This window comes from Mauremys mutica, chromosome 6 (genome assembly GCF_020497125.1).
Source record: "Mauremys mutica isolate MM-2020 ecotype Southern chromosome 6, ASM2049712v1, whole genome shotgun sequence".
Classification (NCBI taxonomy): domain Eukaryota; kingdom Metazoa; phylum Chordata; order Testudines; family Geoemydidae; genus Mauremys; species Mauremys mutica.
The window spans coordinates 87400385-87419206 of record NC_059077.1 but is presented as its reverse complement, the minus strand read 5'-3'; the positions used below and the strand labels follow the sequence as shown (position 1 = coordinate 87419206).

The window sequence follows — 18822 nt, the reverse complement described above, 5'->3', positions numbered from 1 at the left end:
GCTGTGTTCACAGTAAACCTCCCTATAAAATAAATATATTATAACAAACTCCACTTGTAGCAAGCAATATGAATTGTTAGATTGTCATTGCACAAGGTTACAAAAGTTCCAACTAGAAACATCAGAGACAGGGTAATCACAAGGGGAAAAGGTGCTGGCACATTCCCTTAAACTACCCAGGTAACCAAAAAGCATCTGCCTAAAAAAAAATTTTTTTTTATTGGTGCAAGCACAATTACAATCCTTCCACTCTACATATTTAAGCAAGAGAACATGTTCTTGAATACTGATCTCATTTTTGATCCCCCAGGGATTTAGTGAATTCCAAAGCACTACCTTGGGTAACGCTTGACAGATTGAGACCATTTTGACCCATATCATATCAATAGTTTGATCTCTAGCGCTGCACAAAAACCCCCACCTAGAAACTTTTTTAAAAATGACTTTTTCCCCCAGGGCTCCACAACCCCTACCTCAAATAACTCAACATCTGGCTTACTAACCTTATCCTCCAATCTCCTGAGGCACACCAAATTTCAAAGGAATCTGACTAAGCATCTATATTTTAGAGGACTTGGAAAAGTTGACTGTGACGGGTTATACTGTCCTTTTAGGATGCCACCTGATGTATTGGGAATTCACTGAGCCTGCCTGCTCCACTAGCCTGGGTTCCCTCTTCCTGTTTTGCTGAATTATGCTCTCCAGCCTCTGTCAGCATACACACGCAGGTAGGAACGCAGCAGCTGTAGAATCACACAGCATCTGCAAACAGTTCTCTCTGGGAAGACTCAGCTAGGAAATCATCCAGCACTCAAGTGCTTCCTTCTGGAAAGTACATCCAAAATAATATTGCCTTGCGCTATAGATAAATCTATACAATGTAAGCTCATAAATTTGCCCCCTCCGTCAATGTGGAGGAAGAAACAACTTCTCCCCTCCCCCCCAAGGTTAGTAATTGCACAAACTGGGTTTTTAATAATAAACAAAAAAGTTTAATAACTATAAGGCAGATTAAGTGATAATAAGGGATAGCAAACAGAACAAAGCAGATTATACCAAACAAATAAAACAAAACATGCATACTAAGCTTAAAATCTTAAAGAGACTGGCTTCAAGAAGTAATTTCTCACACTAAATGTTGTTTTGGGCAGGAGGCAGAGTTTCTGTAGTTTACAGTTTCAGTTATTTCTCTTTACAGACTAGACTCCTCTGTCTCAGTCTGGACTCAGCCCTTACCTTTCTCAATGCTCAATTCTTTTGTCTCTTCAGATACGTTCCGCAGTCTTTTTTCTTGGTCAGGAAGGCAATGGAGAAGAGTCCTGTTTGCCTTACTCCCCAGCCTTAAATGAGATTTACATAAGGCGGGAATCTTTTGTTTCCCAGACTTGACTTCCCCCTCCTTTTAGTGGTAAATTACTAGAAGTCCAAGATGGTGTTTAGTACCAGGTGACAGAACCACCTGACCCAGTAGTGTCACAGCTATGTCCCAGGATACCTCTCAGGAAGGAGAGAGATTAGTATCTTTAAAGTCTTATTGTTTCTTCATAATGGCCCATCAAAGCCGATGGCCTGTTGTCTAGTGGGTGTCTCCCAAATACACCCCCAGTTGTAATTGTTACATAGTCAATATTCCTAACTTTAGATACAGAAATGATACATGCATACAAAGTGGATAATCATTCAGTAAATCATAACCTTTCCAAATGATACCTTACAAGACCCATCTTACGTAAAATATATCTTAGGCCATCTTCATATCATAAGCATATTTCTATGAAGAATATGGGGTGTAATGTCACACTGAGCTTTAAACAGAAGTTGTGATGCAACCTTAACAGCAACACTATACTATACACTGGTTAGAATACTCACTTGTTATCTGAGACGCCATCATAAATTGTTAGTTTGTGTGGACCAACCCATTCATTTAAACACTGGCTACACTATGGAATCTCTCTCTCATAATACTACATATAGTAGAAACAACATCCGTGATGAACACACTGGCTCTTGCTGAAATTCTCTCCTTTAGCGCTACAGAATCTGAGACAAACTTCCAAGCAAAGCTGAGAGGCCTTGGGGCAAGTGTGGGCACTGAGGTACAGGACACCTGGTTGTGAGAGTTTCCCCACCCCCCTCAGAGCTGCTCACATTAGAACAGAACTGATGAAAAGGACACAGTCACCTTCTGTTGGCTACACCACAAACCAGCACTGAACACCAGAAGCAAGAAGAGAGGCATTTCTTTAGGGACATTTCTCTAAGGGACAGCTGCCCGGGAACTCAAGTTCAGTACCAGCAGCAGCAACAGATCATCTTGGTGCTCAGCTGCCAGTGCTGAGCTCCTTGCAGCTCCACTTGAGCACAGCTGCAGGAAGCTAATCAGCCAGGAGGGATTTTTGGAAGTTCTATGTACTACTGGAATCCTTCAAGACTTGCATTGACTATGCTTGGTCCACTCTCACCTTCACCTGCATGGGCAGCTTATGGAAATGGACCTCCTGGGCTCCTAAGGCAGCATTGTCAACAGACATCCTGGCAGGGGTCTCTGTTTACATGTCTAGGTTATCTGGCTATGTATTTACCCCATATAACCTGTGCCAAGCAATCTTGCCTGTAAATCTGTAATGAACTCTAGAATGGAGCATTTCTCAAAAGTGTTAAGTCTTCCACCAGTGTGCCTCCTTTCCCCAGAACACAGACTATTGCTAAATATTAAATCAACAGAACATTATATCCCTCTTCAAGCAAATAAAAAAGTCACTTTTCAGGAAGTCCCTTTGGTGTCTTACAGTGTTGGATGTTTCCGTAGGAATCTTGTCCCTGCATCCAACGAAGTGGGTATTCACCCACGAAAGCTCATGCTCTACGTCTGTTAGTCTATAAGGTGCCACAGGACTCTTTGCTGCTTTTACAGATCCAGACTAACACGGCTACCCCTCTGATACTTGTCCCTGAGAGGCTTCATTTACTCTTGCACTGCTCTCTACTATTTATTTTTGTCTGTCTCACTGATGTAATCTTTGTCCAGTCACAGCTCACTAATCCATTTTAAACTTGATGCTACTGGAGCACAGGTGGTTCCCACGAGGAAAAAAAATGTGTAAATTGAAGGCTTTGGTGAAATGAAATATCCTTAATCTGCAATGACAACACGGTAAAAGAGGTTGTGGTAGAACCGCATCGGGGCAAACCAGCAGTATTGAAGCTTGTATCTTTTAATCATCCTCTCCAGTATGTAAATCAGTCTGCACAGCCCTGGGAATAACCCCAACTCTGGGAACAAACTTGGGAAAGTGAGTAACAAAACAAATCCTATGAAAAGGCAGCTCATGGGTTCATTGCAGCACTTGCTAGCCAATTCTGAGGCAAACAGATCTGCTCTTACACTGCAGGTTGATAGTTTCTGAGTCTGAAGGTGGGGTAAAGTGTGAGATAATACTGGAACCAGCAAATGGTGAGCAGAACTCTGGAGAAGCGACATTAATCATGCCCTAGGCATACTTCTGTTTGAGAACAAAAGGTGTACACACTTTCAGAATACAGCACAGGAACAGAGATAAAACAACCACCTTCTCTTGTAGTATCAACTGCAGTTGACACACTGACAGCAACTGATCCCATTAAATTACATTACTGCACACAATGGTCAATAATATGTGCTATACACAGAAATCATCCAAAACTGCAAATTCCTTAGCCAACCACTTACACCTAATAGTGTCCTGTAGCATTTCTCAGGCAAACAACAAAGAAATGGTAGAAGTATGTTTAAGGAAGTTAATATACACCGGATTATTTAGTGTTGACTTAGAATTGTATTAATGGAACCAAATGTTATTAAAATAGCAATGTTTTTGCTAATTACATCACTTTTAATGCAAATGGGAAGAGGGAAAAGGCTTGCACTGTAGAAAGAAAGACAGTATTTTCTGCCTTTACTACTCCTTATGGGACACAAAACACTGACTGTCTAGGCTCTTCCATGTTGTTAGGCACCCTCATCCAGAAAAACCACCCCAAACACATAGATGTACATTTATTAATACCCAAAAATAGACTTACAAATGAGTGAACTATCTTGTCATATCAGTGACAACATTCTGCGCCTAGTGAATAAGATGTTGCTGTGTCACTTTAGGTCAACAGCTGCAGCAGAAGCATTTCTAGGGTAGCTGGAAAGCTAACCCAATTTTTCATATGTATTCCTATAGATCTACATAGAGGGAAAGGGAGTGGATGAGTGAGTGCAGTATGTCTAAGCAAACAGTCTGGGCAATTTTAATCTCATGAACAGCACTATCTTTATTATACTTGATTGTCTACAACAAATTAAAACAAGACAAACAAAAACAAGTCTGTGCTCGCTACTTTCCCAAAATAAAATTCAGACAGCTTTAAAATCATGTCATTCATTTTGGTCTTAAAGTGTGGAAGACTGTGGTCAGTAACTCCAATGAACTCTGTATTCAAAGATTTCCTGTTATAAAATTGTAGCTGTATAGCCACCATTAATCAACAACTCTGGTCTCTAGTCCTATTTAAGGTTGGGGGGGTGCAGTGAGGAGGAGAGAAACTTCAGAGCATCCGTGACAGCAAATGTCTGATTTTCTGTTAACATTACCAAAAAGAAGTAATGAATAAACTGTACAATAAAACAGAACCCTTATTTTATTAATTGGGTATTGAGGAGCTCATAAAATTGAACATTTCAAAATTGCAGTATGGTGCACTTCATTGCTTTCTTCTTGTCCTTTAAACCACTGCAAATGCAATGCATTGAAGGCATCGGAATACGAAGAGATGTCAACTTGTTCTTATCGCTGTCATGATGGGATTTTTTTCCCCAAGTCAATAAAAATGGTTCATATGACTGGCTGCTCATAAGATTGGTGTTCATAAAAATTGAGGTTCTGCTGTACCCCCATTTTATTACTATAACCCTAGTTGCAATATAAAGTACTAATATTAACTGAAATCTTTTCTGGCACCAAATTAAGTCATTACCATGATTCCTATAAACATAAGATGTAGGAGAAGCGGGGAGCAGGGGGGCTTTTTGTCTGATTGTTGCTTTTTTGTTGATTGTTTGGTTTGGCTGGTTGGCTGGCTTGGTTTTCTGCTTTTTCTGTAGTAAGACAATGTTGTTAATGTAGTTTATAATGATCCTAAAAGAAAACGCAGCAAATATTTGAAAACTTCTGAAAGGGCAAGAGTGGTATATAAACAAACACAAAATAAGTATCTCTTAAATCCAGATTTTTGAAAAATAAGGCCAGTTGATTTGGTACATGAGTACTAAAGACGAATCACCAAATACTGACCTGCTGAGTACTACGCATGTTTGAAAATCAGACCACTAAATGTTAGCTCTTATATCATATTTACAAAATAAAATGCTAATCTGACAATGTTTTTATTTCATCTACTTTGCACAGAAATATTTTATACTGTATTTTTTTACAACAACCAAATGATTCAAGATCTGTTTCTAAAACATGATTTAGAAAATAACATGAAGGTTTGCTGAAATAATCCACCTTTAACATTGGTTTGTTCTATTTCCCCTGTAGTGATATTGGTTTCAGCAGCAGATAATCATGGATTATGGCTGATTCAATATTATCTTTTAGACCTTAAAGGGACTTTGGGTGTTCTAATTTTAACAACACAATCATAGACAAGACACACTTCTAGTCTTTTAATATGACTATGTAGGGATTAAGAGTTAGGAGTGCATGAGGCCCTTGGGTTTGAATTAATGGCACAAAAATGAGTAACTTTTTTTTTTTAAACCGAAGCAACAACAGTGAAATGAACTGACGTTTAAAAAAAACATAATAAAAGTTTGTGCCAAAGTAGATCTGAGAAACCTACGGGCCTATTTGTCTTGCTACTGTCACAGACCCAGTCTTCCCATACACAATCCTACATACTTCCATGGAGCAAGCTGATGCACAGCCCATCTCTAGGACAAACAGGGGTTTTGGAGACCCTCTCTAATGCTTCTCTACAGGCTGTTCTGAGCCCCTTGCTTTTTCTCTCCACACAATACAGCAGTTTAAACATCCCTAAATTTCAAACTAAATAAATAAAAATAAATCACCACTAGTACAGCTGATTGAAGTGGGCATCACTTTCCCCAAAGCAAACTAGATTAGATGTTTATGTAACATGGTGGATAATTGCATTGTTTCCCATTCTAGTGTCTGGTCTATCAAGAGATTAAAAGCCCACTTATACCAATAACAAACAGTTGCACCTTTAGCTCCAGTGGTAAATACACTTTGGAAAAAAAGATACTGAATTCTATCCCTGCTGATGACTGTGGTGATGGGGCTGTTACATCTCTGCCCGCGCACACGCACTGCTAACCTCGTCAAGTCTGTGATACTTATGTGACACAGGTCTGTGGAGAATTAATCGGCTGAAATGTGCCAAAATAAGGCAAGCTGGTTTAAAAAAGAAACTTGGAAGAACACTGAAAAAATGTGCGCGCCTTCGAGCTCACTATCACAGTCCTGCAGAGTCTCTGCCCAGAAATCTGGCTGCAAGAAGGGGGTCTGAGTCAATGAAAAGAGAAACTAAACTGTGTTTGTACAGGGATGAACAAACAGATGAAAAACATGGGGTGGTCTTTTCCCCCGGGCGGTTGATTACTTGATTAGTGTATGTTAAAAATTAGTAGTTACTGTTGTGGTCTGGGATGTTCGGTAAGGTCAGACAGATGCTGCTTTTTACAAGCAGCGTTCATTACTCTATTAGAGACAGGCTGCTGCCCACATCAGACCTCCAGATATCTTGTATCTCCTGTATCAGGCTGTGTCATACAGAGAGCCACACACACTACGGATATAGTATCGGAGGCCAAGATCACAAAGATTGCAGACACTTCTAGTGAAATTATAATGCCTGCTCTAAAAATACCCAATCCCTTTCCCCACAGTTCCTCCCCATGGCTGCTTCATCAGACGAGGGGAGGGGGCTCACAGGTCCCTTTCCTTCTATTGCTCTCTGATCAGCTGAAAGAACTAAGAACTGAATTCATTTGTAAGGGTAGAGTGCTAGTTGGTGCGTTATGGGTAAGGCTGCAAGTCTGTCACAGAGGTCAGATTCCTTGACTTTCTGTGACCTCTGTGCCTTCAGCACACCAGCTGCTGCTGGGGCAGTCTCGGGCCACCGCGCCCCACCCCCCAGCAGCATAGTTTGGGTGTGGGAGGGGGAAGGGACACGGGACAGAGTGAGGCAGGCTCTGGACGCAGTGACATCCCCCTTGCTCAGCTGCTAGGCAGAGCAAGGGGGATGTCACTGCTTCCAGAGTTCCTGATTGTCAGACGTTAAAGTTTGTATTTCCTTACCTCTACCTTTCCTGGTTTTTGGAGGTCTGAGTGTAGTTGAACTAAATGTTCTGGAAGGGCATAAGGCATCACTGGGCAACCTCTCCTTGGCATTAAGATGTTTTTGTGCAGTTAATTACAACATTTATCCCTCAGCCTATATAGGCACCAGGTTCTCTCAGGCCACTATTTAAAACTTGATTTCTCTGCTATCTAGTTTAATCCTAAAAGTACATAAAAATAACCTAATAAGGATTAAAGGGAAAAAGACCAATATTTTGTCTGTTTTAGTTTGGTTTTGGCTGCAGCTGTTAGTCCCGAGGTCACTTCCTACATTGATTTGCTCTAACATAAGCATTACTTGGCTAAAAGCAAAAAAAGGTATCTTTCACAAGTCAACAGCTGCAGTGGAATTTCCACATGAAAAGTTTCCTTCTGCTTCTAGTTGGCAGCTAGGTTTTGAAACAGAGCAAAAGGTCTGTTAGGCTGCTGAATCCTGAAGCTACCTGGTCCCCAGTACCAAAAAACAACAAGCAAGCTAAAGGAGTCTAGTGGAGTCTTCTGGAATTGCCATTAAGGACCGGGGCTGACCTTAAATAATCTAGCATCCAGATCTGTCAACTTCTTCAAGGGAAAATCTGTAATATGTAGATCTGACCACCCAGCTACCCCTTCCCACCGCTGTGTTCATTTATTGGTCCCTTAGCAAGGTGGTTCTCAGCAAGGAGTAGTGTTCCCATTGGGATCTTCCCAGGGGGTATGTCAACTCATCTAGATATTTGCCTAGTTTTACAACAGGCCACATAAAAAGAACTAGTGAAGTCAGTAGAAATTAAAATTTCATACGATGACCTGCTTATACTGCTCTATATACTACTATACACTGAAATGTAAGTAGAATATTTATATTTCAGTGGATTATTTTATAATTATATGGTAAAAATGAGAAAGTAAGGAACTCTTCTTCAGTAATAGCAAGCTGACACTACTTTTATATTTTTATGTCTAATTTTGTAAGCACGTAATTTTTAAGTGAGGTGAAACTTGGGGTGCGCAAGACAAATCAGACTCCTGAAAGGGGTACAATATGGAAAGGTTGAGAGCCACTGCATTAGCAGTTTGAAACACTTTACACAATTAAAGCCACCTGCAGCTTCGCAGTTAAATTTACACACAGATTTTTTATCATTTCAACATGTGTAGCCACCATTTAAGCAGACATCTAACAAGAGACCTATTAGCTTCACTGTTGGTGGCACCCACCAGGCCTTTTAACTCCTATTTAAATTCTACACCCGTTATCACGTCTCTCCGTTTTTTAATAAGCGAAAAAAAGCCAGCAATCTGATAGGACTTTTTTAAACATTGGCACTGAAAAGCAAGGGAAATGAGACCACCTCTTGTGAAAGATCTTCCCCTCTCCCATCTATCTATCCATATCTCTTTGATGATTGTAGAGTATTCTATTAAAAATTATTTCTATAAAGCTCTGTAAAGACTACAATGTAAAGTAGTTCATATTGTATATTTAGAGAGGGTCAGCATATGTCAGATTTAACCTTGTGTATCAAACAATGCAAGAGATGTGATACAGTAAATGCCATTGTATACACAGTGGAGGGAGTACAAAACTAAGAGAAATACTCAGAGAGAACTGTAGCTAAGATTCGTCATTTGTGCACTACAGCCATGGTGGATTAGCCACTGGGGCCTGTGCCCAGGGGCCCCAGCCAATTGGGGCACCCTCGCACCCTGATTCGCCCAACACTCCTGCCAGGGAGCGGGGTCAGGGCGCGGGGGCTTGCTGCGCTCCTGCCGGGGAGTAGGGCAAGCTCCCAAGCCCTGACTCCACTCCCCGACAGGAGTGCCGGGCAGGTGGGGCAGGGCAAGACTACGCTCCGTGGCAGGAGTGCTGGGGGACTGAGGCAGAAGGGGTGGGGGAAGGGCCCCCACTTGCTCTGGCTAAGGGCTCCACAAACCCCTAATCCGCCTCTGCACTACAGGACCTCACCCATTTTTTTTTCTTGTCATATAGCTGTAGTCTGTGTCTATAAGCAGCTTGCTTTTGGGTCTAGCGATTAGTACAGGAGATTAGGAGAAGAGAGACCAGATTTTATTCCTGAGTCTTCTACTGACTTCATGTATGGCCTTGGGCAAGCTACTTCACCTTGCTGGGTCTCCGTTTCCATATTTAAGCAAGATACATTTATCTTGCTTGAATGTGTGTGAGAATAACCTTTGGTAAAGTGCTCTGATCTTGGCAGACTCCAGGTGCTATCAAGAGTGCAGCATTATGATTCAGCTGACTCCACCACTTTTCAGGAGGGAGGCACACTCCTAGGGAGCACAACTGGGGCAGAGGTCATCGTGCCAGAATGTCCTTAATATTTTTCGAGTAAAGTATCTGAAAACATCCATGGCAAGAGATGTAACTCACCAGCAAGGAAAGGTACAGTGCGTGTGCAGGGATGTCCTACTGAAAGAGGGAGCTAGGGTCAAGAGGAAACAACTGTTTGCATACTGCTAAACACTGACACCTTTTATATCTTTTTAATCCATGGTCATTTTGACAAAAGAAAATGAAGTCACTTAATTTAGTTTAGTGATAGAGGGGGTTTTAGCTCCCATTTATAATCCCACACACTGACTCCTCTTTTAGCTGCTGCTGCAGCAGCAAGCTCTCAGAGCCTACGTAGTTATACAATTACATTTTCCGATTTTTAGAAATGTTTCCTGTTCCCTATTTCCATGTGAAAGACCCATACAAGCAACAAGAAAAACTGCCAAAATGACAATATGGGGAAATGAGCAAAACGGACTATACATAAAATGCTGTCAAATGCAAAAGTTAAAATGAAAAGGAAATTATTTTTCCTTTAGTATTGCTTCTTAGCTAAATCGAGAGTATTTTGCCTTTAGCATCTTTCAATTTATAGTTATATTAATTGATACTTATAAGAACCGTAGCTAAAAAAATTGGGACAGCAATTTGATTTTAAAATGACAACTTCTTTTAAATTAATCCAAAATCCCTCCCAAAAAGCCTACAGCGGTGAAATTTTGATTGCCTCTCTAGGCCCTGTACAGTGCATAGTTCCTAAAAGAAAGCAACATAAAGACAAGAGAAGGCTTTGATCAATTCAAAAGTTTTATAAATAGCAAAATAAATCGAGTAGCATTACTTACATACCATAGCTGCTTTATACCTATAATACACATTAAAAGAATGCATTCTGTGTAATATTTATATGGATACTTTGCCCTTATACAAAAACTTTCCATTATATGGCCTCAAAATATTTTACGAAGATTAATTAAAGAAGCCTTGCAGCAAGTTCGTTGCATGGCCCAGGGTTACACCAAGTTTACACAGAGACACACAGATTTGTCCAAGGAAAGATACTAATGATTAGCCCAAGTATCCTAATTCACAGTCCCCTGTCCAGTAAACCACTTAGTTCTAATATTTTACCAAAGGAAAGTAAATGTAATATGAACACCATTCTATGTCTGTTGTATAAATACATACATATCCAGAAAAACATTGCATTTAGCAGAATGCAATCTGTTACTACATCTTTCAGTACAATATTCAGTAGTAATTGGACCATTCCAATGCATCAAGTTACTCACTTGTATAAGAATCTGCAGGATTGGGAACAATGTTATTGAAGTGCTTTGAGAATTTCCACAATGACTTATTTCATTGCACTCCCAGTTGTGAGGCATACACGCACTCCTGAAAAACAAAACTGGTGCAGAGATCAAGAGGGCCACTACCGCCTCAATTTTTTCCAATACATTTTTTGAAAATATCCATGGCAACAGAACATAAATGTTAAACAAGTGAGGGCTACTTAAAAAAAGATAGCAACCCTTATCCTCCATCCATCCAGCATGACTGTTCTGCTGCCATGGGCATCTTCAAAGAATTTATTGTAAAAAATTCAGACTAGTAACAGCCCTCGACCTCCATACCTGCTGTGCTCTGCAGGCATGCATGCATGCTTCCCAACCGAAAGTATAATCAGCTGAGTAATAATAAAAAGTATGCAGCAATTCTATAGCACCTTCCTGAGGAACGTCTCCAAGTTCTTTACAAACATTGTACCCAGTCCTGCAAACATGTGCACATGTGAGTAAATTCAGTGGGACTACTCACATTTATATTTGAAGTATCAAGTCATTACTAAATTAAGCTTTGCTACCACAGTGGTATTATCCTCCTTATTTTAAGATGAGGAATCTGAGGCACAGGACAAATTTACCCAAGGCCATACTGCTAGTCAGCGGCAGAGCCAAGAATAAATCCTAATTCCAAGTCCCCTATTCGAACCACTGACTGCCTCAATCTATGGTGCATTCCGTTGGAACCCACGCTCTGTCACCACTCGTTTATGTTCATCAGTTAAGCTCCCAAAGAGTGCTTGGAAAAGTGAAAGATAAATATGTGTTAAATAAATGCTAGCAACAGCTCAAAATGTTTAGCACAGCATGTGTGATGTTACGTTTTGCCGTGAACCAAGGGAGACCAATCCTGCAACTAAATGCATGATTTCTTGACTTGGTAAAGATTTACATTAAATGCACAGACAGAAAAAATACCTGGTGAGCTCTTCTTTAATCTTCAAGGGTTCGTGTGGGTAGAATTTCACTCTAAAGCACATGGTATATGGTGGATGAGCTGAAACATTATAAAAAAAATAAAAAGGCATGAGAACAGCAGCAAAGATCACCACCTCAATCAAACTCCAGGAGAAGCTTTCAACGTTCTTACGAAATAGCCTATGAGATGATTAGCTCTGCAATATCAGGCAGCGCACCAAACAAAAACAAAAAAATAAAAAAATTCAATGAAACATATGACAGGAAAGCCCAAAGCATATGCAGGATCCAGCCAAACTATGCAAGTCAATTATTATATGGTTTTGAACCTCACGGTATTTATTGCTCAACCCATGCAGTGGAATAAAATGTAATTGTTTTTCATGTCAACTAACATAGTAATTTGGAAGCTTTAATCTTCTATCTTGTTGCAGTGAAGTGCAAATGTGTCATGTATAACTGTTTTTCCTGCTAATGGTAATGCCTAGATTACAAAACAGAACAAGCCATTCATTGAATTACATTTGTACATTTTAAGAGTGTCTGCAAACTTATTTGTATCTGAACTGTTTTGTAATTAGAGTGCATCATCACTATCAGATAATCAGATCTCAAACTGAATTACTGCATCAGCAATTGGGTTTGATTAAGTTTAATGTTTTAATCTCTCCAAAGATGATATATGCAGTGCTTAATTATTCCAGTAAAATTACAGTAACACAATCTATATCTTTTTCACTGAGCTGATATTTCAGCTGTCATTCTAGTATTTGCCTATTATACACACATACAGTATATTAATGAACATAGCTTTATACTTTCTTATTTCAAGCCTTAACACAGCAGCAGGGAGATTTTGTAGTTCTATTCCAATAATGTAGTTTCCAGTGAACACTTAAGTGTAACTGCAGCCCGGGGAGGCCTATTATCTAGCAAGTATCCTCTTCTGATAATCACACTAGGGTGAGAGAACCACAAGAGCAGAGCACTACTAACATGAAAGTAAGAGACCATGACTTATTCAGTCAGAAGGAATCACCACTGATTAGATAGATAGGCTGTTGAGCGAGTAAAAAATTAATCCTGCTGTTAAACAATAATAGAATACCATCTATTTAAATATTTTGGATGTTTTTTACATTTCCAAATATATTGATTTCAATTACAAACACAATACAAAGTGTACAGTGCTCACTTTATTTTTGACTAAATATTTGCACTGTAAAAAAAAAGTATTTTTCAATTCACCTAATACAAGTACTATAGTGCAATCTCTTTATCATAGAAGTGCAACTTACAAACGTAGAATTATGTACAAAAAACTGCATTCAAAAATAAAACAATGTAAAACTTTAGAGCCTACAAGTCCAATCAGTCCTACCTCTTGTTCAGCCAATTGCTCAGACAACCACATTTGTTTACATTTGCAGAAGATAATGCTGCCTGCTTCTTGTTTACAATGCCACCTGAAAGCAAGAACAGGAGTTTGCATGGCACTGCTGTTACTGCTGGCGATGCAAAATATTTAGATGCCAGATGTGCTAAAGATTCATATGTCCCTTCATGCTTCAACCACCATTACAGAGGACATGCATCCATGCTGATGACTAGTTCTGCTCGATAACAAACCAAAGCAGAGCAGACAGACATGTTCCTTTTCATCATCTGAGTCAGATGCCACTAGCAGAAGGCTGATTTTTTTTAAGTGGTTTGGGTTCTGTAGTTTCTGCATCAGAATGTTGCTCTTTTAACGACTCCTGAAAGCATGCTCCCACATCTCATCCCTCTCAGATTTTGGAAGGCAATTCAGATTCTTAAATCTTGGATCGAGTGTTGAGGCTATTTTTAGAAATCTCATATTAGTACCTCCTTTGCATTTTGTCAAATCTGCTGTGAAAGTGTTCTTAAAACAAACATGTGCTGGGTCATCATCTGAGACTGCTATAACAAGAAATATGACAGAATGTGGGTAAAACTGAACAGGAAACAATTCTCCCCCAAGGTGTTCTGTCACAAAATTTAATTAACACGTCATTTTTTTAATGTGCATCATCAGCATGGAAGCATGTTCTCTGGAACGATGGCTGAAGCATGAAGCTGTATATGAATCTTTAGCGCATCTGGCATGTAAATATCTTGTGACACCAGCTACAACAGTGCCATGCGAATGCCTGTTCTCACTTTCAGGTGACACTGTAATTAAGAATTGGGCAGCATTATCTCCCGTAAATGTACACAAACTTGTTTCTCTTAGCGATTGGCTGAACAAGAAGTAGGCCAAAGTGGACTTGTAGGATCTAAAGTTTTACATTGTTGTGTTTTTGAGTGCAGTTATATAACAAAAAACCTACATTTTTAAGTTGCACTTTCATGATAAAGAGATTGTACTTCATTATGTGTATGAGGTGAACTGTCCTATGATCCTAATTACAGTGTTGTTCAGATGAATGTGGCCCTATCTATCTAATCTCAGGAAAGTATCCACAAGATAACCTTCGATTCAAAGAAATATAGGATATTAGGTACAGTACTCTTCTTCCACCCCACCCCCCCATTGATAAATGAGACAGACTCAATCAACATTTTTCTTGGGAGGGGGGGCGCTCATACAAGCTCTCTTTCTCCCATTTTACTTTTAAAATAATTATAAGCCTAGTAAATCCTAGTAAACAATCTTTTCATTGTAAGTGGTTAGCTTGTAGAGTCCTCATTTTGTGCATACTACTGCACTGAAGTCAACAGCAAGAAAAAAATCATCCTCTCTCACACATTCCTATACATTTTAGGACAGCAGTCAGGACCACAAGAACAGCAACAAACATTACTGGTTCAGGGGAAACATGATTGTCAAGCTTGCCAGTCACCTTCCTAAAACAGAATTAAGTTCAACCAATCACTCAAACATTAGAAGTGGAAACAGTGACAAATAAAACAGAACTTCATTTTCAAAAGAAAATTTCTCCACAAACTCCTCCCCCCCCAAGGAAAATATAATTGGGTTTATAGTAGCTATAAGGATTTTCTTTTAGAGCAGTCCTTTATCTTTCAGATAAAGACCAGCTGCTGTAGAAAAAAATGCCCTAAGGTTTTGTCATGATTTCCTCCTGTGAGGCTTTGCCATATTGCTTAAATATATTCATAATTATAATTATTTCAAAGGATTTTAGCACAGAGAATTGCATTGGGTGCAACTTCCTCACAATGAGGTTATTAATTCACCAGTTTATATACTAACAGAACTCAGGCAGTGAAGGAACTAAATAGAATAAAACCCACTTGAATTACACCATACATTGAAACGGTCAGCTGCAGTAAATCAAGACACAAATTCCACATGAAGGAACTTTACACATTACCTGGCATGTTTCCAGGCAATTCATTTTAATGTTTGTATTTATACCCAGTTGCAGACCATACTATGTGCTAAAGCAACACTTAATTGTAAGAAGTTCTTAGTTGAATCTAGGCATCAGCACACACACTGGTGTACGAGTATCTGTCTCAAATGTTTCTGAGCAAACCCACCTGAACAGCTCTGCTCTTCAAATACAAGGCAGAAAGAGTTGACTAGACAGTTTCAGGAGAATGATTTGCCTAAGAAAAAACTATACACTCACTTCTTCAGTCACTTTGTTCACAGAGCGATCATCATCAAAAGCAACTCTATTCTGGAGAACAGCTATTTATATAAGAAAAATCCTCTTGAAATACAAACTAGTGAAAAGCAGATGTAAAAAAGAATCCAGAAACTTCAGGTGGATGGGTGGCAAATAGGGAAGCATGCCAACTGGCAGGATTTCTTAAACAAGCTGCCTTTGCATGAGGACAGAGCAGCATATATACCCCCAATAACACTGTTCCTTTCAACCGACAACATGGAAGAGAGGCAGGCATTGAAGTCCAAAAGCAGATGTTTAAGTTATTTCTGTATTCCTGAGAATGCAAGTATGCAGAAAATTTTCTGCATACCTCAGTGATGTTCCATGTTGCCTGGGCAGTGTTAACATATTAGAAGCTAGCAGGCTTTAAAAAGGTCTAGTATCCAAATATTTTTTATTGTTCATCAACTCTGCAGAAGAATCTCTGGAGAATCCTGAACATATGCCACTATTCTGCTTCCCCTCTTGGCAAGTAAATCAAATGTTTATGCAATCCACTTGCTGAACACATGTAAGTGAGCCTGAGAGGATGCTAGTCTGTATGTGGTGGGGTTTTTTGGTTTTCGTTTCGGGGGAGGTGGAGGAGAGGGATACCAAATGCACCATAAATTCCACATCACGGGTGCTTCGTCAATTACTGTACAACACACATAGGAAGACAGCACAGCCTGTTGACAAACCTAATGATTCAAAGTATTTTAACAAGCCTTGGAAGGGATCATATGGGAAGGAATATAGGATTTTAAAAAAACCTACTTAAACAAGGATTCATGCAAACCCTTTCTAACCATTTTGCTTTGCATGGAGTCATGTCCACTCAATTTTTCTCTCAGTGTCTGTTTCTAACAGTCTGCAGAAAAGTTAGAACCAAACTCAAGTAAAATCAAGTTTCAGACAGTTTTTAAAACTCGGAGCACTTAGGGTATGTCTACACTTCAATTAGACACCCATAGCTGGCCCATGCCAGCTGACTTGGGTTCATGGGGCTCAGGCTAAGGTGCTGTTTAATTGTGGTGTACATGTTTGGGTTCAGGCTGTAGCCCAAGCTCGCGGACCCCCAACCTTGCAGGCTCCTAGAGCCCAGAGTCCTAGAGTCTGAGCCCAAACGTTTACCCTGCAATTAAACAGTCCCTTACAGCCCAAGCCCAAATCAGATGGCACAGGCCAGCAGCGGGGTTTAATTGCAATGTAAATGTATCCTGAGACCAGTGGTTCCCAAACTGGGGTTCGTGAACCCCTGGGGGTTCATGAAATGTTACAGGGGTTTCTCAGGAAAAAATTCCCTAATGGCAGACAGAGCTGTCCCTAGGAACCCCGGGCACCATGGGGCCAGCAGCCTGGAGCCCCTGGACTTCCAAGAGTTAAGCAGATCAAAGTAAGCATATCTATCACACTGAGGAGATTTAAACTTCAAGACTCCTTATAAGAAATGGAAAGGGAGGTGGATATTTTTTGCTCTTTTTAAAATTAAATAGGCAGCTAGTATTGTTTTTAAAATTATTATGAAGAACAAGTTTAAGCTTTGCTGTAACGTGCGTTGTTTGCCTGGACTGCTCAAGACCTGAATGCTTGTGTAGGAAGAACTCTTTAAGTTAGCTTCTTAAATACTTTCATGCTGGTTTCACATCTGATACTCCTTGATGAAACATAGGAGCCTTGTCTTATAACAGGCTTATTCAAAGTGATAAAGCTATGAAAGTGAGATCTTGGAAGAGTGTTGCCATTTTCATAATGTAATAAAAATACTGTAATGATCAATAATAATTAATAGTGTGTAATAAGCATGTCAAAAGCAAATTTTTTATTTCCAAGATCACTGCTTTTATAATTTACACTCAGGTAAAGGAGAAAATCCCTGGAAATATTCATTTTTAGGAGGGGGTTTGCAAGACTTCCCCTTTCACTAAAATGTCTTCACAGGTTGTTAAAGTTTGGGAACCACTGCCTTAGACAAACCTGGCCTTTGGTTTAGGTTTCAGTGCAACAATGAAAGTCAGGTGAGCTTTGCTTGATTTAAGAGTTTGTTATGAAGTTCTGAACAGGTCTAATTTCTGCATTTCTCTTCATTCTGGACTACCTAACTTCATCTCTTCTCGGGAGCATTAGGTGTGCATGTTCTAAGAGAGCTGCTGCCTGACCCCTTTTGGCTGGCATAGCAAACAAATTACAGTACTCCCAGACAGCAATGTCATTAGGAGTGGAGGTGGTGAGAGATTAACAAATTGCAATGGCCCCCTGCCAAGAATATCATTCCAGCTCATCCTAGGAGCCAGGCTGATGTGAACTCTGATTTTGTGCATGGTAGAGCAGTGTGTTACCAATCAAGCCACAGAACTGATCTTCATGGATTTTCTTCCTTCTACCATATAATTTCCTTCCATAACAATTATAAAGGCCAGTCGGGCACTAGACCCCATAGTACTGGATGTTTCTCCCCAGTGAGCCAAGTTTACAGAATGGCTACAGTATATAGTACACACACAATTTACTTTAAAAACAAACAAAAGGTTGGACAAATAGCACCCTTGAATATACTCAGCACTGCTGTTGAGGTCAGTAGGAGCCATTCTGGCATAACCAGGGGCAGAATTTACCTCAAGAAGCTTGGCAGGGTGGTGGAGGGAGAAGGAAACTTCATAGATCAACATTTTGGGAAGTTAGAGGAGGGAGTGTTGCTTTCTCTTTATGACTCTTAAAATAGCAAATTCACCCCAAGGACAGATGTGTACAGGAGAGGAAAAAAAAATCATTCTTAGTTCTACAAAGACACGTCTACCGTACTTACCAAAGGGGCACCTTTGAGAATTTTCCAATAATACATCAGCGTAAGTTGATCCCACTGGCAAGAAATCTGAAGTGTGCAGCACAAACCTATTGATTGCTAGCTCTGGACAGATTTTTGACCAGTACAAAATGAAACTGGCAGTAGTTCAAGAAATTGGAGACCCTTCAAAGCCTAATACAGCATGTTTCCTTTCACAGGCAGAACTAAGGGCAGTAAACATGGCAAGTGGGTATACTTAGAATTTGTGCACCATATGTTCTGATGCACTCCACTTACTAATGAAGGTGGAAAACTAAAAGTAATATGCTAGGAGAAAGACTGGGTGCTGTGGCAGCATTCATACTGTGTTGTCCCAAGACAGGCTATTGTATTGCCACATGACAAAACAGAGCATGTTCAGAGATTCCTCCCCACTTCCAGGTATTCTTACTAGATA

The 18822-nt window shown here is 39.9% G+C and overlaps 1 protein-coding gene across 8 annotated transcripts in view; it reads right to left on the bottom strand.

Moving 5' to 3' along the window:
- FRMD3 (FERM domain containing 3) overlaps nt 1-18822 on the bottom strand; it is a 239809-nt gene that overhangs the window by 85203 nt on the left and 135784 nt on the right. For all 8 annotated transcript variants that reach the window (XM_045022407.1, XM_045022401.1, XM_045022404.1 and 5 more), the window contains one exon: nt 11943-12021. In XM_045022407.1, the coding sequence (XP_044878342.1) occupies nt 11943-12021 (79 nt within the window). The remainder of the gene's footprint in view (nt 1-11942; nt 12022-18822) is intronic.